Source organism: Cornus florida, unplaced genomic scaffold (genome assembly GCF_030987335.1).
Source record: "Cornus florida cultivar Cherokee Brave unplaced genomic scaffold, ASM3098733v1 CherokeeBrave_3.0.0_Hap2_Chr03, whole genome shotgun sequence".
NCBI lineage: Eukaryota > Viridiplantae > Streptophyta > Magnoliopsida > Cornales > Cornaceae > Cornus > Cornus florida.
In genome coordinates, this window is record NW_026775573.1 from 15,126,906 (window position 1) to 15,154,510 (window position 27,605).

The window sequence follows — 27,605 nt, forward strand, 5'->3', positions numbered from 1 at the left end:
TTTTTAAAGGATTATTACATATAAATGGGGTTAGGGTTCCATATTTACTAAGAGACTGAGTCAAAGTCCCATAGTTTCTTTAAAATGGGTTGACCTAAAAGCTGAGGTGGCATATGAAAAAAATACTATTTCGTATTTCTGTTGTCTAAAATACCCTTCTTCTTATTTTATGTGTTGTCTAAAGTACCCTTTCCTACAATGACCTAATTGCAAGCCCTAATATCATAACCATTCGTTCAGTGCAGCAGCCCTTTTTCTCCGCCTCTCTGTAAAACAGCGCCCTAGCCATATGACGACTTTCGTGCGACGAAGAAGACGATGAACATCGAGTAACGATCAGTGAGCAGCGACCAAAGGGGAGTGACGAAGGCCAACGACCAGTCACTGTTGTTCAGTTCTACCAGCGAGTGAGCAAGGACGAAGGTACCTTGTTATAATCGCCTATTTCTGTGATTTTAATCGTTATGATTTTTGTTTCTATCTAGTGAATTCCCCTCTTCTCTTCACCTATAGTATAGTCGGAGTGATGAATCCTTTAGGACTTCCATGATGAAAGTCAGTTTCCTCAAGAAAATGGGCATAATTGGGCTGGAGCAGTGAATGTCTTAGAGATAGGTTTGGTGTTGCACCAAACAATACGTGCTATTTTCATAGATTGCAGTTTCTATGTAGTAGTTGTCATCTGTGGCCTCTCTCTGGTGTAGCTTTGGTTGTGCAATGTGAGAGGTAATTGCCCTAAAAGCTTAAGCATGTTAGGTCAACTTGTTTAACAAAGATGATCAGCGCCTGCTCCTTGGGTCTCTGAAATCCGGTTAGCAAAATCTACCTTGCATTTCGTTTTTCTTTATTTGTTTTATATTATTTTTTCATTTATTCTTTGCCAGATTTGATTAACATGGTATTTTTATTTTGCTTGCAGTTGAATTTCCCTTTTTATTCTTTTATCTGCATATATCGTTGATAAAAAAATACTATTTGTTTGCATGAGGAAATAGATAGCATGTTGATGTTGTGACGAAATTGGTTTTCTGATTTAGTGCTTCCCTGTTTGTTTAAATCTATTTATGCTTTAGTTGTTAATTGAGTTCAATATTTATCGTCTTACCTTTTCATAGTTACTCATGTATTCAAATGTGTAGGTTATTGTGAATCTCTAATTATACTGTTTTTTTCCCCCCACAATACGAAAAATTTGTGAATCATTCATGAACTAAGAAGCTATAATTTGTGCTTAGCCAAAGCAAAGGTGGTGTGATTATTCATGGTATAAGGTTGAGGGCCTGAGTTTTTATAAACTGGTGTTGCCATTGGTTGGTTCGGGGTGTGAAATTATGGTGGCAGTCAAGTGTGAAGCGGTGGAGGTATTGAATACTTGAAGACTAGATCTATAACGTGTTTAAATATAATATACAAGAATTCTACTGCATTGTCATATTGTTGCTTTCTATCAAAGAACTTGAGGCTTAATTGTCTGATTTCAAACTTAGGCACATGAACTGTGGTTACCATGCTAATACTACCCTTCTGTGTTCTTCAATTAACCTGGGTTTTCATACATCTAGATTGACGAACCCTCCCTTGACTAGTAACATTCCACTAGTTTGAATTTGACCCATGAATTAGACTGTTCTGTTCACTTATTGTTTTATTTATTTTCTTAAATATGTCATATTCCTGGCGCAACGATATGACTTTTCACTGATCCTTTTTTTTTAACCAAAAATTCCCTAAAAAATTTGCCAAAAATACTGAATGATATTGTTTTTAGGAAGTGATGGAAGAAAATACAGGTGCTTGATTGTTTCCATTTTTTTTTTTTTTTTTTTTCGACTCTGAAATTGAGAGTATATGATTGTTTTTCTAAAATATCAAATCCGATTTTTTAATTTGAAATCTTTGATTTGAGACAGCATTTGGCAGGACATGATCTGGGCGAGGCTTCAAGCGGTGTAGACCAGATCTAAACAAATCCACAGTACACATGAACGATTACCTTAGCAGCAAAGTGGAAAATGCAAAAGGTATAATTTGACTTGCCTTTTGATCCTTGTCTTTACTGATTTTTAGCATTGCGAATTGGACAATTTTGTTTCATAGCTGGCGTTATGGCTGTCTTTTAACATTTCTCTTCAGTCATCACCTTGTTGCACTTAGTCTTGCTTTGTGGTTCCTTTCTTCAATAAGCGCTTATTTACAAAAGTAATAGGAGTTAAGGTGGTTAACATCATAAATTTTCACTATGACCTCAAAATCAGTTGTCAATCTAATACTAGAAAAATTACTAACATCAAATGTTGTTTTTCTACTCGAGAAGCCTCATACTCGCAATAATTGCTGAAGACTTCCCCTTTTAGTAGTATTCCCTCATGGTCTCTTTAACTAACTTCCATTTAATTTGTTTATAGTGATCTGCTGTTAAGGTTCACATGTTTATTCTTGTTTCTAACTCACTATTCTAGTCATAAAGAGTTGATGTCACGGATTTAATTACTATTAATTAGGTCCAGGGGAGGAGAGACAAGCCTTCCATGTAGTGGTTGGTTAGATACTCAGGTCCTATAATCCATTTTATTTACCGAAAATTATATACAATCCATTATAAATTTCTATGATCAGTATGACACATGGTATAGTTTTTGCTCAAAGTGTTGTTTATTGTTTTGCTTGCTAATGACAATACAGATGAGCTGGTCTCCTGGCATCTTAATATCCCATTTCCTTTATAGTTTTTTTTGATAGCTAGGTCATTTCTTTAATAGTTTTAAACAGCCAATTGTTCACCATTCTCTTCAATTCAATTTATTAGCTTGATTATCAAGATAATGATGAAACCAAGTTTTGGCTTCATTGACAAAATTAACGATGTCCTATTGAAATTAGCTAGGTCATTTCTTTAATAGTTAAACTTTTTTTGTGCTTGATAAATAGAGTGAGCAGAGAACACCTAAGAGGAGTTAGAATCTTTTTGGATGTTGCATTTGACAATGTAGGCATAGTCAAGATGATATTGTGCCCATGTGTTATGTTTTGCAATTGGTTATGGAAGTGCCATCAAGATGCATTAGATGATATTATTGTTGACGGGTTTCTTAAAATTTACACACATTGGGTGCTTCATGGGGAGAGAAACTTATGGTGTTACTAATCAAACGGTAGAGAATGAGGACATAGACGAACAGGATGGCGTGCATGAGATGTTGCATGACGCATTTGGAGTAAGAAGCCCTGAAGATGATATAGATGATTCGATGCATGAAACTAGAGAAAGGCCTAATATTGATGCATGAGATGTTGCATAACGCGTTTAACGTTTCCTTAAATTATATGGGGGGCATGAACTAAAACAATATACTTTTTATGTTTCCTTAAACAAAAATATTTCCTCTATTTCTAATTAATATAGGATTAGTATTAACCTAATGGCTTAATTATGGTGATTATTTGGATTTATAAAATTATTATAATACTAAGTTTTACCTGGGATGGGTTTTTAACATAGTAGAGTGAATGAAGGGGGGGGGGGGCATTCTGGGCAAAGTGACCTTTCATTCCCTTGTAACTTGTTATCCTTGTAACTTAAAATTGACTAAATATCATCACTCACTTGTTATCCTTGTAACTTAAAATGAATTTTCTTGTTCGGACATTAAAACATTTTACTAACTTTAAAAGTACTTTGAATAAGGTTATTTTTAACTCAAAAGTCTCAATTTCATGATCTAGTGAAATTAAAGATTTTGTGCAATTTAAATCCGAAAAATAATATCCTAAATTGAAGACACAATGTCCATGCAAAATCGGTATTACATTCGTGAACACATTTACTTTAAGGATGCAACACTCATTCAACATATCGTATTTAATTTAAAAAATTTTTGTCGTTTCATATTAGATTTCATAGTGTTACATCCTTGATTTAATTGTATACTAAAGTACACAGAGGCCTTCTTTGCACTTCACCTAAACTACGCAAAAAAGCCTGTACTAGCGAGGATCCAGATTTGTGTGTTACCTACAAATATAAATATGTGTGTGTGTGTGTGTGTGTATGTCAAAAGGGACATAAGAAGTGGGACACTTAAACTAAATACAATAAGAGATTGCAAACTTGAAAAATAATAATCTCTCACACACATACACACGAGGCTGATTTATATTTGAGCCTGTTTCATCACTAGCAACATAAAAGGCAATGTAACCTTGTTCTATTTACTTGAATTCTGTCCATATATGTGCTCTATCCTTCCTTTTTGTATCTAATGTGCCTGTGTTGGTAATTTATTTGTAGATGTTCAATACCCGATGTTCTCCAAATAAATTCAAGGAAACAGTTTGCAATTTAAGTGAAATCAAAAAGGTGTCGTACAAGAGGATTGGGTTTGGGTCCCTTTTAGATATCGAGTGTACCATTTTGAAGCGCAACCTGTGCTTCTGGTTGGTAGAACACTTTGATCCTAGAACATCCCATCTCACCCTTGAATCTGGCACTCAGATCCGTGTTATGCCAAGTGATGTGGGATATAGGACATTTGTAATGTTGAACAGTGTCATTTTTTTGGGCATGTATTTTGCAATCTGTTGGTGTTAGATATTTTTTAAGTTTTAAAGAAAAGTAGCTTTGCAACTTTTGATTGTGGATTAGGTTGGTCTGTTTTTGCAACTATTGTATGGCTTATTATACTGGCTTCTACCTTAGATGGAATCAAATGAAGTTATTTTTTTGGTTTTTCATGAATTAGGATTGTTTGGCTTATTATATTAGGGTCTCACTGAATTTTCTTTCACTATTATATTAATGTACTAATTTCAAATTTGATGGAGTTTAAAATTGAAGCAGTTTAATGAATGGAAAATTGGTCTGTTGTTTCCTTGGTTCCATGGTGCCGATAAATGGATAATTTAATCTCAATAGTTGTCAAAGAAATAGCACACTATCTCAATAAACATATATGTGTAATGTGATTAAGTTGCATATTACATCCATAAACAGCTCCATTAGCACCATGATGAACACAAAATATTCTCCAAGCTAGCTAAGCGAGTGTTTAGAAAACGTGGTACCTTGACGCCAAAAAGTAGTACCTTCAGTTCAACCACGTGGTACCTTTGGAAAAAAATGGTACCCTCGCAAAAGGGATTTATTTTTGCAATTGAAAATGGTATTACAACCCACATCGGTAATTAATTTGCACATTACATCGTAGGGTTTTATTTTCTTTTAGGGTTTCACGTATTTGACTGAGGTAGAGAATATCAGTATCTGTGTTTCCTTCTTGGATAGAAATTTTGGATTAGGGTTTTAGTTTAAAACCTATAAATATATCATTAAGACAACTTAGGGTTTTAAAAAGTCTTTATACCACTCCTATTCACGTATCAAAGACAAGAAAGAAACACAGAGAGTAAACAGAGACATGAGAGAAACAGAGCAAGGCTTAAGGGGAATTTTACAGGAAGGACCAAGGAGGTTGATTGAGGTTAGATTCGGAGCCATAGAAGGTTTACCAGTATTCAGTAGTTGCTGGAAACTTAGAAACGACGCCTATATTTCATAACTGAAATCACAGGCAAGTTCTTCTCTTTCTCCTTCTCTTTGGCTCGTGTTCTGTGCACCTGTATAATCTTTAGGGTTTAATCAATCAGTAACTAGAATTTACTTGTTTAACTCATGCTATATTGATGATCTGTGGTGTTGAAAATAAATCTGTTACAGTGCATACAAGTTTCGTTCCAGTTTTCTGTCCTTCAAGCATGTTGTTTCTGTTGTAACTTTAGTCTCTGTATTTGATTGCAACTACTGTAAACAAAATATAGGAACAAACTAGGGTTATATAAAACTCATAGGGTTGTTATTATTCTGTTTTAAATATGTGCTGCAATTTGTTTTGTTTCAATTCGTGCAAATAGTTTTTGATTTGTTCCTATCGCATGTTAGTTCAGCAGCAAAATTTAATCTCTGTGATTGGGTCTAATGGTTGTTATCAAACCTTTGGGATGTTCTTGGGTGTTAATAAGATGCTTAAGATTAGTTTAAGAAACCAAACAGAAGGGTTGTAGTTGGCCGGAGTTGGAACAGAGGTCAGAACAAAGCTGAAACGGAGAGGAAGCTCACAGGGGGAAAGAGAGCCGGCTCTGGAATGCCAAGAGCCGGCTCCCACCTGTTAGAGCCGACTCCAAGGTGTGGTAGAGCCGGCTCTATGTCACCTTGAGCTTGCTCCACTTTTCTAGAGCAGGCTCTTTCTTTGTTTTGTGCGTAAAAGTGACTTTCAGTCACTATTTGGGCATTCGGGGTTATTGAACAGTTTTAAAATTTTAATTGGGTTTTTAAATAATAAGTTTAACATGTAACTAAGGTCTTGAATTGCATAGATTTACCCCTTAGTTTTATTAGAATTAACAGTACGCTATTTGACAACTTTGCGTACAGTTAACGACTGAAAGGAGATTTGTTGATTAATTTTAATCTAACGGTTTAGGGTGCTATAAAATGATTTTAAATTTATTTTAGATGCAAAATGAAGTCTTTTAAAGTAATATATTGGACTTTTGGCATAGTGGGGGCTCTGTGCTAAAGGATACAACAAAATATAAGTATATGACTTAGTACTCTGTTACCGGATGGAGGGAACTAAATCGCTTAAATTAATTTAGCGATTTATTGGACTATAATATTTAATTTTAGAACTAATTTTAAATACATGATAAGGTCATTGTTTTATTAAATTTTGAACTATGCATGTTTTGGATGTTAATTGTTAGAATATTTAATTCTTCGATGCAATTACATGGATTAATATTGGATTTTAATTGCTAGATTGTTAATATTCCTTCTGCAATTATTTGGATATTAATTTTGGATTGTAAATTACTAAACTGTTATAGATATGATGTAATTTACAAGGATATGGAGGATTGTATGCACCGGTATGGAACGGTGACATACTGGTGACGGTTTAACTCCAAACACCTAAACCTAACCTAACGGATTTAAGAAATAGATCTATAAATATTGAATCATAATCTTGGTTAAGTCATATCAACTACAACTAAGTTGAGTGGCTTCCTAGATTAATGGACAGTAGTTAAGTCACATCAACTGAATAAGTTGAGTGACTAACTAGTTGGTTTGTTGTATATCAGTTTATTAAATATTTGAACTACATACCTTGGATTTGGACGGACTTTATATATATGTTTATGGTACCACGAGCTAAGCTTGAATCTCAGACTCATTGGTTAGGGTGCGTATATGCGGTGGATGCGTAGCTAGTTATAATAGGTTGAGGTGTACCCTGTTAGGTCTAGGTACTCATGCCCACCTTTGGGTGCGTATTCGCATGTTGCCTTCTATTCAGGTTGAGACCCCTATTATAGACTAGTGAATGTCCCTTAGTATGGATATATTTATACATATGGACTAAATAGATATTGTGAGGTGTCTACGGTGTATCTGCGTATCGGGTCACTATATGAATTGTAGTTAGATTAGAATTTACTCGTGGGTCTGACCCACTCCTTTATTATTCTTTTCAGGTACAGAACGGTTCCAGCCTTAGAGCTTGATCGTGCTTGTCGAGGACAGTCTCACATTCATCTGATTACGTAGGACTTCTCTCGATGTTTCTAGCATTATCTATTTTCAGTTTTCAGTTTCAGTTGAACCTTTGGTTAAAGGTCCACCAGTGGATTCCCAAGTTGTAACCTTGAAGTTTTGGAGGATTGGAGTTTCATTTGTCAGTTATACATGGAGGGTTTTATTATTATTATTTATTTCAGCTTTAATCTATCTTTATTGTTTCTTTTTGTCATCTATGTTCGCTTTAAAATACTTTAATTGTTTGATATTCCCTCGGGTTCAGGCCTGGGCCTGATCAACCCGTGTCTCGGATGCGAGGAGTATCACAATCCACTAGGCCAGAAGGGTTACCGGGTTTATGATATCACCACTAAATTTTTTCTCTCTAGCCGTGATATGGTCTTTCATGAACACATTTTTCCCTTCTCTCATCTTCCACCTGATGATCAGCCAGACACACCTGTCTTACCTCTTCCTCAGATAGATGACCCTCTTTTCCTACCTATTTCTGATACCGAAGCCCCCCATGAACATGGTGAACCAACCCCACTTAGCCCACCTAGTCCATCTAGTCCATCATCTCCACAACCAGCAGTTCCCTTAGCACCACCAAATCCCACGACTTCATCACTACCACAGCGGCAATCTGGTCAAACTCGGTAACCGTCTGTCCTCCTATGAGATTTTCATGTTTACCAGGCCCATAAATTGCTCCTGGTGCTCCATCCTCCTCCAAGTCAGGTACTCGTTATCTTTTATCCCATTTTATTTCTTATTCTAATATGTCGTCTTCTCACCATTCCTTTATGAACAACATTTCGAGTATTGTGGAACCTGTAACTTTTGAACAAACTGATAGTGATCCCAAATGGAGGGAGACCATGGACTCAGAAATTTGTGCTTTTGAACAAAATCACACATGGAAGTTCACTACACTACCTCCGGGTAAGAAAGCTATCGGTTGTAAGTGGGTGTACAAGCTCAAATACAATTCTGACGGTACCCTTGAGTGTTACAAAGCTCGATTAGTTGCCAAGGGTTTTACGCAGAGAGAAGGCATTGATTACAAAGAAACTTTCGCTTCGGTTGCAAAACTTATCTCTATTCACTGTTTATTGGCTGTTGACGCCATTCGGAATTGGTCCTTGCACCAACTTGACGTCCAAAATGCTTTTCTCCATAGCGATCTCCATGAAGAAGTTTATATGGATCCACCACCAGGCCTTCGTCGACAGGGGGAGAAGGTTGTGTGTCGACTCAATAAATCCTTGTGTGGCCTCAAACATGCCTCTTGCAGTTGGTTTTCTAAATTCTCTATCGCTATTCAGCAAACGGGTTACCAGCAGTCCAAAGCCAATTACTCTTTATTCACTCGGGTGTGTGGAGGTTCTTTTACAGCTATATTGATATATGTGGATGACATGATTATTACAAACAATGATGATTCAGCTATCATTGCTCTCAAAAAGTTTCTCCACACCTGTTTTCAAATTAAGGACCTTGGACCCTTAAAGTATTTTCTTGGGGTAGAAGTTGCTCGTTCCAAAGAGGGCATCTCTATATCTTAACAAAAATACACACTCGACATCTTAGATGAAGCTAGTTTAGTTGGTGCACGACCGGCAAAATTTCCTATGGAGTAGAACTTAAAGTTAACCCCAACAAATGGTGAACTCCTCAAGAACCCGTCACACTATCGAAGACTAGTTAACCGCCTTATATACCTCACAATCACAAGACCAGACATCACTTATTCAGTTCATGTCCTCAGTCGATATATGCAACAACTGCAAAAGCCACACCTTGATGCGATTCATTGATTTTTGCGTTATTTAAAGGGAGTCCCAGGTCAAGGTCTGTTATTTCCATCAGAAGGGACATTGACTGGTTTCTATGATGCAGACTGGGGTGGCTGCCCCACCACAAGGAGGTCCATTACAGGTTATTGCATTTTTCTTGGAGGTGCACTTGTATCTTGGAAAACCAAGAAACAATCAACTGTATCTCAGTCTACCGCTGAAACTGAGTATCAATCCATGGCATCAATCACATGCGAGTTTACTTGGATAGATATCTTTTACATGATTTAAAGGTTTGCCATTCGGAACCTACAAAATTATATTGTGATAACAAAACAGCTTTACACATAGCTGCCAATCCTGTATATAATTAGCGCACCAAGCATATTGAGCTAGCTTGCCATACGGTTCGTGAACGAATTCAATCTGGTGCTATCAAAACAGTTTATGTACCAACTGGACAACAGATTGCTGACATGTTTACCAAACCACTCGGACAAGTTGTATTCCATTCTCATCTGGGCAAGTTAGGCATTCTTGACATCCACGCTCCAACTCGAGAAGGAGTATTAAGTGATAGGATATTCCAGCCCATATAATGCCATGATCGCAGGATTGTATTAAACAATAAATCCTTAACTTTAGGCGTCAATGCTTAATTTTAGGATCAAGTAAATTAATTTTCTTTGTATAGCTTTCAGAATTTAGTATAAAAGCCATAATACCATTGTACAAAGAAATACAGAAAAAGAGAAGTTTTCTCTACAATTTCATCTTTCCCATCTCATATTTTTACAACAATGGTAACAAATTTGCTTTGTCCTTTTAGAATGAGAGAGCAACCTTGGAGCAAAAGAAGGTGGATGAAAGTGTGTTAAGATTGGCTGATGATCAAAACGTATTCTACTCATTTTTTTGTTTTGACTCAAATCACCTGGGAGAAAAAATTATGATCGTCTAGAATCTTTTGAACTTTATCATGTGAATGTGACTTCAATTGCAGAGGGAGGAAGAAAAACTCCACAAAAGAATTATTGACCTAGAAAAGAAGCTTGATGCCAAACAAGCATTGGAGTTGGAGATAGAGCAAATGAGAGGGGCTCTACAAGTAATGAAACACATAGGAGAAGGAGAGGAAGGGGATACAGCAGTCAAGAAAAAGATGGATGCAATCCTTGAAGATCTGAAAGAGAAGGAAGAGGAACTTGAAAGCCTAGAAGCATTGAGTCAAGCTCTCATTGTCAAGGAGCGCAAAAGCAATGATGAGCTGCAAGAAGCCCGAAAGGAGTTAATTGATGTAAGTTGTGGTTTTCTTTCTTCATATTTCTCTTGCAGGTGCAAATATTTCTATTCAAAAAATGCAGGAATCCTTTGATAGTAACCTTTGATTTTAACCTCCCAAGGATCTCTCATAACTCATGCACTCTTTTTCTTGACCACATTAATTGTACGCATTGCCCAATCTCCTTCTGTCATTTATCTTAATTCAAAGGACTCAAACACGGTAATGATACATGTTCACTTCAAAATGTGATGTGAAAATTTGAATGAGATGTGTGTGATAACATGCACACATGATTTTGAACACGTACTCTGTGTGATTGTTTTGACAATTCATAACGAAAAAGAGGAGAAACTTCCTAGCTCAGTAGAAGTTATTTAGGATACTTATTTTGTTTCTCTGTTAGGTAACACTTTGAAATATCCATATCTTGCATGGTGCTATATAAAAACGTCACGTGCTTGAAGGTTCACGGTGGAGAAAAGTTGGACAGTTGAAGAATTCAGCTTGTTTCCTCTATCCTAATATTTTGGCATTTGAGAAGTCTGAACTGAAATGCACACCTGCACCCAAAATAAGGAATTTAAATTTGGTTTCTATTATTAGTCTGTCCAGAACACAGCCTTGAGGATTCTGGACGACCAGAAAACTGAAGATAGAAAGAAAGAGCTAGAACTTTGTCTTGCCTTAAACACCAATAGTATCATTTCAGGTTTACTGATGGCAGAACACCCCTAAGACAGTTTTCTCTTTTACTTTCGTCTTCATCCTTTTTCCTCTCTCTCACGGTCGAACTACACAGCTAGCAATGAGTGCTCACTGTAGTGATCAACAAACAAAACAATAAACTAAGAAAGCATGGGGAACTTGTGCATGAACTTGCCTGGCGGCTACTTCCTACTTCTCTATACTCTGCTAAGTGCATTATACCTGAAAATGCATATTTGCTTAAATTTAAGAATAAGATGCCAGAAAAAAGCATGCAATGAGTGCCTTTATGGGATTATCCTGAAAGCATGGTGTAAAAACAAGTTGATAAACCATCTATAGAGCACGATAGGCCTTAGCTTGATAAATGATGCCTGATGAGAATTTAATTTATGCAAAAGATGCCGTCTTTAATGAGGCAGCCGTTCAGGTAATTGGGATTTTCTGGAGAAGACAGTCTCTTATGGTATGTCACAAATGCATATATTCATTGGGTTAATGGACTGTAGATATGTTCTGAGTCTTTTCTCTGTGAGATTTTTCTCAATTTCTGACGAAGCTGTCACTGACAAGATTGTACAGATTTAGAGCTCATCTGCCGCTTTAGTTGCTATCACTGAATCTTCATATCTGTGACTTTAAACTTTGAAAGATTTTCAGTTTTGCTGCTTATGTCAGCACCTTATGTGAAAGAACATTTGCGAGGTTGGAAATTGGAACCGCTTTGATGAATTCTATAAACTATAAAGTGGCTTGCAAAGCTATTTAAAAGTTCTACCACCTTTTCACGATTTGAATTTACCGGTACTGATTCAAAAGGTGTCTTTCCCAAAAGACAATGGTGTTAACATCTTACTAATTATGAATGGAAAAGAAAGGTGAATGTGTTTTGTTGTCCTTAATTTGCATATGCTGAAAAAAGAGAATCATTGAAAAAAAAATGCGTGTGAGATACCTTCTGTTATGTGGCTTACAAGTTATTTCCTTCCCTGGCAGTTCTTCAAGGACCAGTCTTCCCGTGCATCTATTGGTGTCAAACGGATGGGAGAGCTTGACAGTGCTGCATTCCAACTTTCAACCAAGAGAAAACACACTCAACAAGAAGCAGCACAGGAAAAGGCTTTGGAGCTTTGTTCATTGTGGGAGGATTACCTAAGGGATCCGAACTGGCATCCATTTAAGATCATCACAGTTGAAGGCTGTGAGGGCCATAAGGTATGTGTTTCTGAGTAACATTTGCAATTATGATTTTTAATTACCGTAATATATATTTCCCTCTTCAACATGCTTATTCATTTCAAGTAGCATTGTTGGTTGCCAATTTTCCCTCTGCGGCTGCACACTTGAAAAAACATTGGATATTCCATGTAGGCACATAGTTTAAAATTTAAATTTATTTGATCATTCCAATAGATAATGTTAAAATTTTAAAGGATACTTTTCTTTCACTTATTACTATTTATTAAAAGATAGGAGGGATAAAAACAATAGTACATCCTTAAATGGAATTAATATGAGATTAAGGTTCAAATTAGCAACTTGCTGTGTGTTATGGAAATTATATGGAAACTTGTGTGGCTGATTAGGAAATTATCAATGAAGAGGATGAAAAACTGAAAGGTCTGAAAAATGAGCTTGGTGATGAGGTATACTCTGCTGTGACAAGCGCCCTGATGGAGATGAATGAGTATAACCCCAGTGGAAGGTACACAATACCAGAGCTATGGAATTTCAAACAAGGAAAGAAAGCAACATTGAGGGAAGTACTCTCTTATATTCTGAAGCAGTGGAAAATGCACAAGAGGAGGAAGAACTAGAGGTTGGTAATATGCATTGTTGAATGTTTATTATATCTAGAAAAATCTCTGTTATGAGGAGAACTTACTTTTTATTTTTAATTATTTATTTTTTATCATTAATATTTGATATTTAATGTTATGTGGATAAACCTTTTCTATCTCTCTAATCTCTACTACATAGTGTCGGTAATGTTAAATTGCATTTCATGGTGACACAATTACTAATTTATAATTATATTAGTGGATATCCAAAATAATTATTTCCTTGTTGGGACCTCATTTTTGTTGCATCCCTTCCCTGCAGGATATCAGTAGCTGGCTTTTTTGGACATGGAGGTGGCATCTTTTGTTGGGCTTTGGGAGCAACTTCAATTTATCTGTAGTAATTTTTTTTAATTAAAATTTAAGCCCTCATCTTTTTATATTGCTCATGGGATTAGTTGTCAGGCATGTACAAGACAAACCTTAACACTCTATATTACCTATATATTAGGTTTCTTTTTTTTTTTCCTTTTTTTTTCTTTTTTTACTTTTTCCTTTGTCTATGTATCAGTTGGATTAGTAGAAGAACATACAATATATAGTTTAAGCACTCGTTTGGTTGATAATTTTATGAAAATTGTTATCGAAAAATAGAGTTAAAAAAATTCAAACTTTAGAAAATATGTTATTGTAGTTCTCTTAAACCAGTTTTGTTTACAAAAATTTGAACCATGTAGACAGTAAGAATCTTATATATATGTTAAGGATCCAACTAGATATCATGAATCACATCAAAACCAAAAGTTATGTTTGAATGGAGTTAAATTTAAAATTAGTTAAATTAAATATTCTATTTTAAATTTTAAAAATAATTTGAATAGTTGCTAAACATAAGCAAAGATCATACTTAGATTGTCTGAAGTTAATCATCCCGTTAATCATACCAATCACACTGGTCAAAGCTCATGTTATTATAAAGTCCATTAATTTATTCAGAGAGTTGATCTGTACGCTCTATTTGTTTGGATGTAAAATATTTTTTAAAATACATATTTTTATATTTTTTGGTGTTTGGTTATTATAAAATATTTATGAAAAAATATATATTACGGAATAAAATTTAATAAAAATAATTTATCCATCAATTTTCGTCAAGTTATCTCAATCTTAATATATATACATTTGCCATATATAAAAAAATAATAATAAATAATCATTTTAACTAAAAATCGAAAAAAAAAAATACTTTACACCAAAACAAATGGCCATGGTGTAAGATCAAACAAACCATTTTAGACAAAACATTGCCCTTACATACACACATGTGAGATTTTTTTCCTTACGATATGAAGAAAATTAGATTGACTCACGGGCTAGGAGTACAATTGTCTTTTTACACAAACACTTATAAAAGAGAACTGTACAGAGACGGCTGTTGGCCCAAATAAACCCAAGGACTTATATCAAAAATAATAAAAAATAATTATTTTATCTAAAAATCGAAAAAAAATATTTTACACCGAAATAAATGACATAGTGTAAGATCAAACAAACCATTTTAGACAAAACATTGTTCCTACATACACACGTGTGATTTTTTTCCTTACGAAATAAAGAAAATTAGATTGACTCACGAACTAGGAGTACAATTGTCTTTTTAGACAAGCACTTATAAACAGTGTCTTGCTTTGGTTTTTTTCTCCAAATGTGAAGCTAATATATAAATTAAAAGAGAACTGTACAGAGATGGCCTTTAGCCCAAGCAAGTTGGGGAACAAGAAAGGCCAAACAAATGAGATGCAACATTTTAACGGCCCAAGGCCCAGAACCAAGACAAACAAAAGACCTCTTGCTTGCTTGGTTAGAGTGGGGTAAACTATTAATTGTTCAAAACACAGGAGGGGTAAATGTAATAGACCTTAATTAGCGGGGGATAAGTGTAATTTTCCCATAATATAATTGGGTGTTCATATTTTTTGTGGTGCCCTACGGTCACGATTACATAAGGAGACGTCGCGCCGCGCCGCGCCGCTGGATCTAGGGTTTGAGGATAAAATGTCTCACCTACTCTAATTAGGTGGGCTATATATATCGATATACGAGTGGCTCTTCTCTTCAACTTTTACTTTCGATGGGGCGTTAGGGTTTCTCCGAAACACCATTAACCTAGATCTTAGCCCAATTCTCTCTCTCTCTCTCTCTCTCTCTCTCTCTCTCTCTCTCAATCAAACACACAAACACACTCTCTCTCACACAATCAAACGAACACAGTGTTTTCGTTGTGTGCTCTATGGAAGGAAATCAATTGATAGAGACAAAAACTGCAACGATTCGTAGTATTTAAGTCTCTGATGATTTCCTTCTTCTTCTTTTTTTGTTTTTATTTTAAAATTTCCTTGTATGTATGATATCCATTGATTTGATTAGTTATTATTTTATACGGAAAATTATATTTTATGTTTTTGTGGCGAAAGAAGTGGCTCAATGATGCCTAATTTTTTTTGGCAGTGTACGCTATTCTGAGCATGAGAGCCATTTTTTCCTAATTAGTTTAATTTTTTAATTTGTTTAATTTTCTGTTATAATATATGAACAGAAGAGTTCAACGTGGATTGTTGACGATATTTGCTTTTCATATTAATAAATCAATAAACAATAATTTTCTGCCAATGGGATATTGTTATAATTTGATGGTACTCGTGAATGTGGCCGGATAACAATTTAATCTGGGTGTTTAGAAGCTTTTTGTTTTAGTTTACACTTAATGTTCGAATTTGTTTGAAAGTTGGTTTTTAGGCTCATTTGGACAATTAAGAAGCTCTATCAAAAAAGGAGAATAATTTTATTAAGTTTACTATTTGAGTATTTTTTAAGCAGTTTCCATTTTATTATTATTATTATTATTTTTTTTTTTTTTTTGTTACTCTCATGTTTTCTTTCTTCGGTAGGTTTTATGTTTTTATTTTAAAATTTCCATTGATTTGATCTTCATTGATTTGATTACTTATTTTTATATTTATGGCGAAAGAAGTGGCTCAATGATGCCTAATTTTTTTTTGCAGTATGCGCTATTCTGAGCAGACATTTTTATTGCAATATCATGAGAGCCATTTTTTTCTAATTAGTTTAATTTTTTAATTTGTTTAATTTTCTGTTATAAGCTCTTCTGTCGTGATGATCTATGAACATGTCGGACTTAAAAACAATTTTGGGTTCGAATTTGCTTGAAAGCTGCATTTGGACAATTAAGAATTTCTCTATCTTGAGGAAAAAAAAAAAAAAAAAAAGGACAATTAAGAATAGCTCTATCTTGAAAAAAAAATAATAATAATGGATATCTGTAATTCTATAATAATTATAGACCATTTAAACGTTAATAGATTAAACGCCTTTCATTTAATTTTTATTTATTTATAAAATTTTTAAAATATTATTAAAGTGAATATAATTTCTCACAAAGATACTCCCATATATTTGATCGATAAACAAGTCTGTTAAAATAATGAAAAGTTAAAATTATGTGAGAAATAAAGAAAAATTATAATTAATAAAAAATATAAATTTATATATTAATTAATAATTATTTTTAAAACCCATTTAAGACGATGTTGTCTTTTTTCATGAGACATTTTAAGAAGTATTTTGGAAAAAAAAAAATAAATTAATAATAAATAAAATAACAAATTAATATTATGGGAGAAATACAAATACATTTACTATCATTCAATAAAAAATAAAAATAAAAAGGCCACAACAAAATCAGTTTGGTAATTCCATTTTAAATTTTCTTTTGCAATTAACGGTTTTAGTTTTCTGTATGTCAATAACGGTACGGAAAGTAGAATCAATCTTTTAAAAGTGTTCAAAATATTTTTCATTTCCTACCATTTAACCAATTACTCATCCGCCAAAAACCTTTATATATTGCGTGTTTCTTGCACTGCACCGACGAGAGAGGCGAATTTGAAGAAAATCCAGAGGGGTTTCGCTTTCTTTGGTGCGCGATCTTATAGTTGTCGATGGGTTCTTCCAAAGAATCCTTGCAGTAAGTCTCTTCTTCTTCTTTAGTACTGTATTTTTTTTTCAATTCTAGTATTTTGATTTCGATTGAAATTTTGGGTTTAGGGTTTCAATGGAATCAATCAAGAGGGAGGCAATGACGAGTTGCGGTGACATCAATCGACTGCCTGGCGACATAATGATAGACATCCTCTCTCGGCTGCCGGTGAAATTCGTCATTCGGGGAAGCGCGGTATGCAAAAATTGGCACTCCATGGTGAAAACCCCTAGTTTTGTTTGTAAGTACTTCAATCACTGCACCAACAGTATCCGTCTCTTTGTTTACCATTTTGACGCCCATGCCGGGTCGTTTTATTTTTCAATTTACGATGATGAAACCTTGGCCGGTTCGCCTCCGGCGTATCGGGATGTGGTGGTGGATATGCCCCACCATCTAGAGATGAGTCTCTATGACGGCATTTTTTGTATGTCAAATCGTTCCAGTCGATGTGCTCTCTGGAATCAAGCCACCAGAGAATTTAGGGCCCTCCCCATTCTCCCAGAAGTTCTTGGTCGGTGTGTGATGGATACTTTTGGGTTTGGTCTGGATCCTACTACTCAAGATTACAAGGTGGTTTTGATTTGGGTTACTGTGGATGAATATGAGGAGAAGAGGTGGCTGGCTGCTAAGACTGCAGTGTATACCCTGTCATCTGATTCCTGGAGGGATCTTGATGTTTCTATCCCGTGTCCTTGGATTTTTCCCCCTGTTTCAAACACATGCATTGATGGGGTTTTTCACTGGTTTGGAGTTGACAATGAACGCAAACCTCTTATCCTTTCATTTGACATGGGCAGTGACTCATTTGGCGAGATACGTGGTGGTTTTCCACGTCCAAACTGTGCATCTCTTACTACCTGCAACAAGTCTCTTGCTCTCTGTTATTATGATATCGCAGATATGTCTATATCTTCTGTTGACGTATGGGTGAGGAATTGGGATGAGAGTTGGACAATGCATGCCAGAGTTGAAATCCCCTACATTACAGTGCTGGGGTTTTGGAAGGAAGGTATGATTTTCATGAAAACTGATGAGGATCGTCATTTGGCTCTGTACAATCCAGAGACCCAGGAAGTCAAAAATCTTGGATACCGGACGGGTCCCCATCCATTTCTCTACAGGGAGAGCCTAGTGGCAATAAGACGCCGAAATGGGATCATTGAGCAACATCAGACAACTGATGTTGCTCAAATTTTAGACTTTTGTGAATGAGTTCAAACAAGCAAGCTATAGTTGGTCATTCTGGAGTTTCCGGAATGTGTCTGTTTCTTTCCCGCATGCTAGAGATAGTACAGTAGGTGGTATGTTAGTCCAACAACCTTAGCTTGAATAAAAACCCTTCCATTGGAACACCCATGGAATCGTGTTCTTCACTATCTTGTAGTGAAGATAGACAAACAAGCAAGCTATGGTCTTGTGATTGAAGTGAGTTTCCAGAATCTGTCTGTTTCTTTCCCGCGGTAACTGAGACAGTATCCAACCCTAGCTTGAATAAAATCCCTTCCATTTGAACACCTATGGAATTCTTGTCTGTAGTTAGCTCAAGCAGAGTCCTATTTTCAAGGAAATGGAGAGGCTGCAAATCTTTTTAATGCAACACCTACATCATCTTTTAATTGTTAGCAATTGCCTTTTTTGTGTGAACTGCGTCAGTGGTGATGCAGGTTGAAGAATGGAAACTTTCATATTGATGGGCAAGTGAAGGAATGAGGCCTCTGTTCAAACTATTGTTTGCCATTTTTCTAACTCCCCGTATATCATGACGCACACCTACTTACTATAAATTGTTACCCGATGATGTGTTCACAAACCAAAAATTTTCAACTGTTCTAATTTTTTTCATTTCCTTTCTTTTTATTGGCTATCCTATTTGAGGCTATTTCCTTTTAACCAATTGGATAAGTGTTTTTTCTTATAAAAAAAAAATATTAATACTATAATTAAAATATGATTATGCATAACTTTTCATAAAAATATTATAATATTCTATATCTCTCTGTATGTCTTACAAATTTATTTATTTAAATACTTTTATTTTAAAAAAAGAAACTAGAAATAATTAGCTAATATAAATTTATTTGCACCCAGTACCTTATTTATTTATTTATTTTTTATTTTTATTTTTTTGTGAATTATCAAAACCATGAAATAGTACTTTACTACAATTTTTTTATTATTTAAAATTCATGCTAAATGCATCTACAAAAAATTCAATTTCCTTTCCTTCACTTTCACTTGTTACTAGCATGTTGGTTATACAACTTTATTATATACCCACTTATGTTTGTTTTTGCCTAAATATATACAGTGGGACTCAAACCCTGGACCCTTGTATTTTGAGTGGTGAGAACCTACCACCCCTATGCTCATTAATGTTGGACAAACTAAAAATATTTAATTGATATAAATTTATTTACACCTGTTACCTTATTTTAAAAAAAAAAAGAAAAAAGAAAAAGTAAACGGTAATATTTTATTCTGAATTATCAAAAATCATGACATAGTAATTTTTTTCAAAAAATGAAAAAAAAAAAAACATGCTAAATGAATCTAAAAAAATATTGGAGTAGCAATTTACACCCAATGCCATTAAACCTCCCAAACATACATACTCTGTTTTCTCCTCTACTCCCCCGGTTTTTTTTTTTTTTTTTGCTCTTCCCTCCTTTTCTCTCTCTTCCATTTTGTTTTCTCTCTCCTCCATATATAGAATCTATACTACGGTTTTTTCTTTAGTTTTTAAAACTGAAACTGGAAGTGCAATGATTTAGTTTACATGCCTTTTTTCTAATACGGAGTAATAATTTTTTACAGCCTACGTTATCCATTCATTTTCTGTAATTAATTATTTACATGCCTTTATCGCCATTGCACGTGAACGTGTTTTTATTCCAGCAGCTTAATAATCCAATTCATTTTATTAATACGTGTATCCATACAAATAATTTTCCTTGCCCAAATTTAGACAACATATTGTCATATTGATACAAGGACTATACTTTATTATAAAAATAAAAATAAAATGTAATTGTAATTAAAATAAATTAAAACAGTACTATGAAAATTATTATTTTTTTTTAAATAAAACAATACAATATCCATTTAAGCTTTTAAGTAATACAATATTCAGAAGTTTTGCAGAAAAAAAAATAAAAAAATTTGAATTTCTCCTCTTTTTTTTTTTTTCTTTTTACTTTTTTTTGCACAAAAAAGCTTGACAAACAATACATTAACGACTCTTTAGTTCAATTTTGTTTTGAAAAAAAAAAAAAAATGATTTATGGCATTCTTGCGCCCTACTATGACTCTCTTGCCCTGATTTGTTATTGTTCTAGTGGTTGAGGTGTTGACATTTGGGTGACGAGGAAGGAAGGGTGTTGGACAAAACAATTTAGTTTTGAAATCCTTGAAGGATTCGAATGGCCACTTCGGTTTTGGAAGAATGATAAGCTTTTTCTGTATAGTAATGATGCTCGTATAGCCTTATATGATCTAGAGACTCGTGAAATTAAGGATCTTGGATTCCGATATTATTCCGAGCCCTTGCTCTACAGGGAGAGCTTAGTGTCACGCCCCGCCTATGGAGGTTGTGCCACGCAGGCGACACGCAGACGCTGAGGAGGACGCTGTATGGCAACTGCATGGCAAGTGGAGTTTCTAGAGTCTTCCGGAGTAGTCTAGAGTTGTGTGGAAGATTCTAGATATGTGTAGTATATTCTAGAGGTGTGTGGAAGGTTCTAGAATTCTCCAGAATTGTGTGGAGTAGTATGGAGGGTTCTAGAATGTTGTAGATATGTATGGAGATGTGTAGAAGGTGGAAGAAGATTCTAGAGAATCAATCTCCACCGTTGGTTAAAATGCATCCTAGCCATCCATTAGGGATGGGGATGCCTATAAATAGGAGTAGGACTTCATTTTGCAACCAGCAAGTCCTAGAGTGAGTCTTGAGAGCCTTGTAGAGAGCTTGAGTGCTAGCCTTGTACAAAGCATTCTTTGAAGTAATAGAAGTGTTCTTTCCTTGCCAACTTAAGTGTCTTAGTGTGTGTGAGTGTGCAAGCCAAGTGAGGAGAGAGCGAGTGCAACTACAACACTAGTAAGCGCACGAGGGGAGTGTGTTGACTAAGGTGTGCACGGGAATTAGGCTGACCAAGTACTTGCGAGAGTGGAAGAAACATCTTGGTGCCGCACGGGAGCAGCTAGAGTGGTGCTGAAACTCTAAGCCCGTGACATTAGCCCCTATAAGAGGCGGAAATGGGTTTCTAGAACAGGATCCGACAATGTCTGCGTAGATCAAGTTTTAAACTTTTCTAAATGAGTTCACCTACGGGTCACTCCATCCGATAAATTGTGTGTTTTGGTGCAACAACAATGACTAATAAGGAAAAGGGGGCAAACTAGATGCAAAACTAAAAGGTAATGGCATGTTAATTTATCATTTTTGTTATTGGTGAGTGATAAACTAAAATTTTACTTTATTCCTTTTGTCTCATCAGCTGTGTTTATTATAAGCATTTGAACCACCTCGAGTTTTCTTTGGCTGACAAGTTTTTTTAATTGAATTCTAAGTTATAATTACAATTTGTAGAGTTTAACCTTTCTTCTTCTTCTTTTTATATTTGCATTCTTAAGTTATAATTACAATTTGTACAACCTGGTTGAGTCACGTGGTTTGTTGTGGGTTCACGGTTTACTACCATTTTGGAAGCATGTTAACTATATATTTTTTAACAAATGAGTGGGAGCAGTAAATGTCTTGGAACTTATATATTTCATTTCTTGAAGAGCAATACTGTAAAATTTCAACTTTTTCTCTGACCAAACGAGTCAAATGACAGGTTTTATACAGCGCAACTACTGTGTTTGATACGGAAAGTAAGTCCTGTCTCTATATATTATATATGTCAACTGTAATCTATACTTTCTGATTCTTGTATAATCATTTTTGTCAATTTCATATTAATCATGGAATTATATGGAGAATCATCTTGTAATATACTAATATGTATGTTTGTAGAAATAGCTTGAGTTCTTTTTATTGGGACTTCTTTAGCAATCCCATGTTTGAATTTTGACGGAAAGTTATTTTTGATGAAAATTTTTATGCGGAGTTGGGAGATAAAATAAATTTTAGATGTATAGGGATTTAATGATTTATCCCATATTGAGATTTTTTGATCTTGAAGACCTTGCATAATAAAGATATAATTCTTTACTTGCTCTCATTTTTAAGAAATTTAAAGATGGACTGTTTTTAAATTCAAATTCTCAATTTGTCATTTTTTTTTTTTTTCTTTTTTTTTAGAAGTTAAAACAAATACGCACACACCTTCCATCGAGGTTCGAACCTCCGACCTCCCCTTTAGAAAGAAAAGGGTGATATTGCCATCTTCATTTCTGTATTGATTTGTGGAAATGACTTTTTTATATATAAATATTTATAAAGATTTATGCATGCAAAGTTAATGAATTTAGGCTTTTAGAAATCTTTATTCCACATAGAATTTCTAATCTGTCCTAATTCATAACTTAGCATGCTTCAATTTTTATTGTTTTTTGTTTTCCCATTTTTGTAAATTATTTATTTATTTATTGAAATTTAAAGCAACTGATATAAATTTAAAAATAATTACATAAGGTGGGTCATTCGGCCAAAAACAACCCAAAGAAGGGAAACAAAGCCCAAAAAGCAGCCCAACACAGGATAAGCCCAGCCATGATATACAAAACTAATAACCACAATTAACGGCTAATTAGCCATTAAGTGAGGTTGTTAGTGCTCGATCCGGTGAGGTTGTTAGTGCTCGATCATCTGAGTGGAAATTAGTCTGGCGATCTTGGAGGATGGCAACAATGAGCCGACGACAAGTTCCAATCCATGAGAATTTGCCTAAAAGGTTGATTGTCTTTCAAGAATCCCGATTTAAGCAGAGCTGTGGCAATGGAGGTGATCTTTGCAAGCACCACTCTCTGTGTTGATTTCTTCTTCTTGAAGATCCTCTCGTTTCTTTCTTCCCAAGTATGGTAAACCTTGGAAGAGAAGTATACTTTTCGCAACAGGTTCATGGGCAAATTCCTTTTCCATTGAGTGCTTATGGAATGAATCAGGTCCTCCCAATTTGTAATTGCAGTACTGAATTTGCATTTGATTTTGATGAAACGCCGTATTGGGGAGATGAAGCTACAATTGAAAAAGATATGCTAGGGTGATTTAAGGTGGTTTTGACAAAGAGATGGTCCGGTACTTGTTAGTAGCATTGTTGCATGCCCTTAGTGGCAGAGGGAGCATGTGCCTAGGGGGGGCACATACCCCCCCGAAATTCTGATTTTTTATACTATCATATGCATAAATATTCGAAAGTTCAAATATGCCCACCCTCAAGGAAAGAAAAAAAAAAAATCACACAAATTAGTGATAGGATGGGGTGATTTTGTCATTCACCAACCAAAGCTTAAGGAATTACGTAGAACTATTTTCTGAAAGTGTCATATAATATAAAATATATTATTTTGTGTTTTTACAAAGTTCAAAAGGTGGATTGTCAAAAGTAAGTCTTTGAGGTCTAGCTTTCGAGCCGCACTCCTGATTTAAATGGTGTGTGTGTGTTACGGGCCGATACACTTACTATAAAAAATAAATAAATAAATAAAAAGGGAATCATTTACATAAACCCATTATCTAAAAATTAGTCATAGCCTATAACAAATTTGCCTCGCTAAAAAACCAAATGAATCATCTCCTCCGGTGGTGCCTTCATTCAGGCGAGGCAGAGGTTGGGAGAAGCTCAGGCCACTGCATCTAAAAGCGTCTAAAGCTCCTTACTCCTGGTCCTCTTTGTTACACTCTATGCAATCAAAGAATCGTCATCTCTGTTACACTCTATGCAATCAAAAAATTATTGAAGTGTTTGATATTTCCGGCGGGGGCCCGCATATCCCATGCTATTGTGTCTTTGCATTGATTATGAAAACAAAACACCCCTTGTTGTGCGGATGGTGCCCTCAATCTTACCAATATTTGAGATGACATAGAACATTGAACTTGACTCCTTCAGAGCCAGAAGTATTTTTGTTTTGCATTGAAGGGATAAAAATGGTTGATTGATGCTGCTTTCTCCTTGCAGAGGTTCCACTTGAGAACACAATTCCGAGATGTATTTGGCAGATGCTTCCGTTATTTTTGTATTGGTAGTCTGGGAAGAGGAAGTGGTGAAAGGATTTGTTTAGATGTCTGAAGCAATAAATTCTGTAGAAAGGATCTCTTTCTCTCCTCTTGTTTGTTTGGATTTAGGAACAATTAGTATTAATAAATAACCAAATATAAGTTGAACCATCTAGATCCTAGACACACTATAGGGGATCTAATTGTGTGAAGTATATGGAAAGAAAAGTTAGAAGAGTCCAGATAAATAACTAACAAGATTATAATAGAAAACTAAATCAGTTTTTTAAATTTTTTATTACTCAGAAAGTAGAATTAAACTTTTAAAGTGTTTAAAAAAATTTCATTTCCTATATTTTTTTTAGCTATTTCCATTTAACCATTCAAATAATTTTTATTTTTATTTGAAAATATTATAATATTATATTATCTCTCTAAATGTCTTACAAAATTATTTATTTAAATTCTTATTTTATTTTTATTTTTAAAAATGAAACCAGAAATATTCAGCTAATATTCACACCTGTTATCTTATTTAATAAAAATAAGAAGTAAATAATAATATATATTTTTTGAATTTTCAAATTTATGAAATAATAAAAGATTATTGCTAAATGCATCTAATAAAAATTCACTTCACTGTCACTATTTACTGAGAATTTTCAGGAGACAAAGAAATAGCTAAATGAAAATTTTAAAAAGTTTAACGGTAGGATTTATTTATTTATTTATTATTTTTCGAAATTTAAGCAATTGATATATAAGTAAGGGTAATTACAAAAGGTGGGCCATTAGGCCAGATACAACCCAAAGAAAATTGGCAACAGAAGCCTAAAAGATGGCCCAAACATGGGGGCAGCCCAAAACGAAAGATCAAAACTAATTACCGCAATTAAATTTTAAATTGCATTTCATGGTGACACAATTACTAATTTATAATTATATTAGTGGATATCCAAAATAATTATTTCCTTGTTTGGACCTCATTTTTGTTGCATCTCCCTGCAGGATATCAGTAGCTGGCTTTTTTGGACATGGAGGTGGCATCTTTTGTTGGGCTTTGGGAGCAACTTCAATTTATCTATAGTAATTTTTTTAATTAAAATTTAAGCCCTCATCTTATATTGCTCATGGGATTAGTTGTCAGGCATGTACAAGACAAACCTTAACACTATATTGCCTATATATTAGGTTGTTGTTTTTTTTTATTTATTTTTTATTTTTTATTTTTTATTTTTTATTTTTTATTTTCCTTTGTCTATGTATCGGTTGGATTAGTAGAAGAACATACAATATATAGTTTAAGCACTCGTTTTATGAAAATTGTTATCTAAAAATAGAGTTAAAAAAATTCAAACTTTAGAAAATATGTTTTTATAGTTCTCTTAAACCAGTTTTGTTTACAAAAATTTGAACCATGTAGACAGTAAGAATCTTATATATATGTTAAGGATCCAACTAGATATCATGAATCACATCAAAACCAAAAGTTATGTTTGTATGGAGTTAAATTTAAAATTAGTTAAATTAAATATTCTATTTTAAATTTTAAAAAATAATTTGATTAGTTGCTAAACATAAGCAAAGATCATACTTAGATTGTCTGAAATTAATCATCCCCTTAATCATACCAATCAGACTGGTCAAAGCTCATGTTACCATAAAATTTATTAATTTATTCAGAGTATTGACGAATTATAAAATCTGTATGCTCTATTTGTTTGGATGTAAAATTTTTTTAAAATATATTTTTTTATATTTTTTGGTGTTTGTTTAATATAAAATATTTATGAAAAAATATATATTACGGAATAAAATTTAATAAAAGTAATTTACCTATTAGTTTTCGTCAAGTTGCCTCAATTTCAATATAGACCTTTGCCCTATATAAAAATAATAATAAAAAATAATTATTTTAACTAAAAATCGAAAAAAATACTTTACACGAAACAAATGGCCGTAGTGTAAGATCAAACAAACCATTTTAGACAAAACATTGCCCTTACATACACACATGTGAGATTTTTTTTCCTTACGATATAAAGAAAATTAGATTGACTCGGGAGTACAATTGTCTTTTTACACAAACACTTATAAAAGAGAACTGTACAAAGATGGCCGTTGGCCCAAATAAACCCAAGGACTTATATCAAAAATAATAAAAAATAATTATTTTATCTAAAAATCGAAAAAAATATTTTACACTGAAACAAATGGCGTAGTGTAAGATCAAACAAACCATTTTAGATAAAACATTGTTCCTACATACACACGTGCGATTTTTTTCCTTACGATATAAAGAAAATTAGATTGACTCACGAGTTAAAAGTACAATTATCTTTTTACACAAGCACTTATAAACAGTGTCTTGCTTTTTTTTCTCCAAATGTGAGGCTAATACATAAATTAAAAGCCAACTGTACAGAATGGCCTTTAGCCCAAACAGACCCAAGCAAGTTGGGGAACAAGAAAGCCCAAACAAATGAGATGCAACATTTTAACGGCCCAAGGCCCAGAACCAAGACAAACAAAAGAACTCTTGCTTGCTTGTTTATATATGTCTGTCAGGTGGGTAAACTAATAACCGCAATTAACGATTTATTTGGGATTTAAAATGTTTTAGTTTTCATTACCTTGTCATTTTCAATATATGTCTGTCAGGTGGGGTAAACTAATAACCGCAATTAACGATTTATTTGGGATTTAAAATGTTTTAGTTTTCATTACCTTGTCATTTTCAATAATGGTACGGAAATTAAATCAGTTTTTAAATTTTTTATTACTCAGTAAGTAGAATCAAACTTTTCAAAATGTTCAAAACAACAAGAGGGATAAATGTAATAAACCTTTATTAGAGGGGGATAAGTGTAATTTTCCCATAATATAATTGGGTGTTCACGATAACATAAGGAGACGTCGCGCCGCTGGATATAGGGTTTCAGGATAAACTGTCATCACCTCCTCTATCTAAGTGGGCTATATACATCGATATACGAGTGGCGTTAGGGTTTCTCCGAAACACGATTAACACACTCTCTCTCACATTCAAACACACACTCTCTCTCTCTCAATCAAACACACACAGTGTTTTCGTTGTTTCAATTTGTATGTGCTTTTACTGAATGGAAGGAAATCAATTGATGAGAAAAAAACTGCAACAATATGATTGGTTAGTTCCATGATTCGTAGTATTTAAGTCTCCGATGATTTCCATTTTTTAAAAAATTTTAAAATTTCCTT

General features: G+C 34.1%; 1 protein-coding gene and 3 non-coding genes across 4 annotated transcripts; all 4 read left to right on the forward strand.

The window, feature by feature from the left end:
• The first annotated feature begins 15,284 nt into the window (after positions 1 to 15,284).
• Positions 15,285 to 20,130, forward strand: LOC132299643 (F-box/kelch-repeat protein At3g23880-like). Its single transcript, XM_059796394.1, has 2 exons — positions 15,285 to 17,191; positions 17,272 to 20,130. The coding sequence occupies exons 1-2, from the start codon at positions 17,166 to 17,168 to the stop codon at positions 18,416 to 18,418; spliced, it is 1,173 nt and encodes a 390-aa protein (XP_059652377.1). The 5' UTR covers positions 15,285 to 17,165; the 3' UTR covers positions 18,419 to 20,130.
• LOC132302104 (small nucleolar RNA U54) lies at positions 15,625 to 15,680 on the forward strand. Its single transcript, XR_009480738.1, has one exon. It is a non-coding gene; the product is annotated as a small nucleolar RNA U54 (small nucleolar RNA).
• LOC132302102 (small nucleolar RNA U54) lies at positions 16,179 to 16,255 on the forward strand. The gene has a single exon (XR_009480736.1). It is a non-coding gene; the product is annotated as a small nucleolar RNA U54 (small nucleolar RNA).
• Positions 20,131 to 27,495: 7,365 nt separating the features above from the next.
• Positions 27,496 to 27,574, forward strand: LOC132302099 (small nucleolar RNA Z199). Its single transcript, XR_009480734.1, has one exon. It is a non-coding gene; the product is annotated as a small nucleolar RNA Z199 (small nucleolar RNA).
• Positions 27,575 to 27,605: the final 31 nt, after the last annotated feature.

Bases quoted from the DNA above. Each gene is read 5' to 3' on its own strand.
- LOC132299643 (XM_059796394.1), top strand. From the start codon at position 17,166: ATGGGTTCTTCCAAAGAATCCTTGCA. The intron at 17,192-17,271 runs GTAAGTCTCTTC...TTTTGGGTTTAG, and splicing joins TCTTCCAAAGAATCCTTGCA to GGTTTCAATGGAATCAATCA.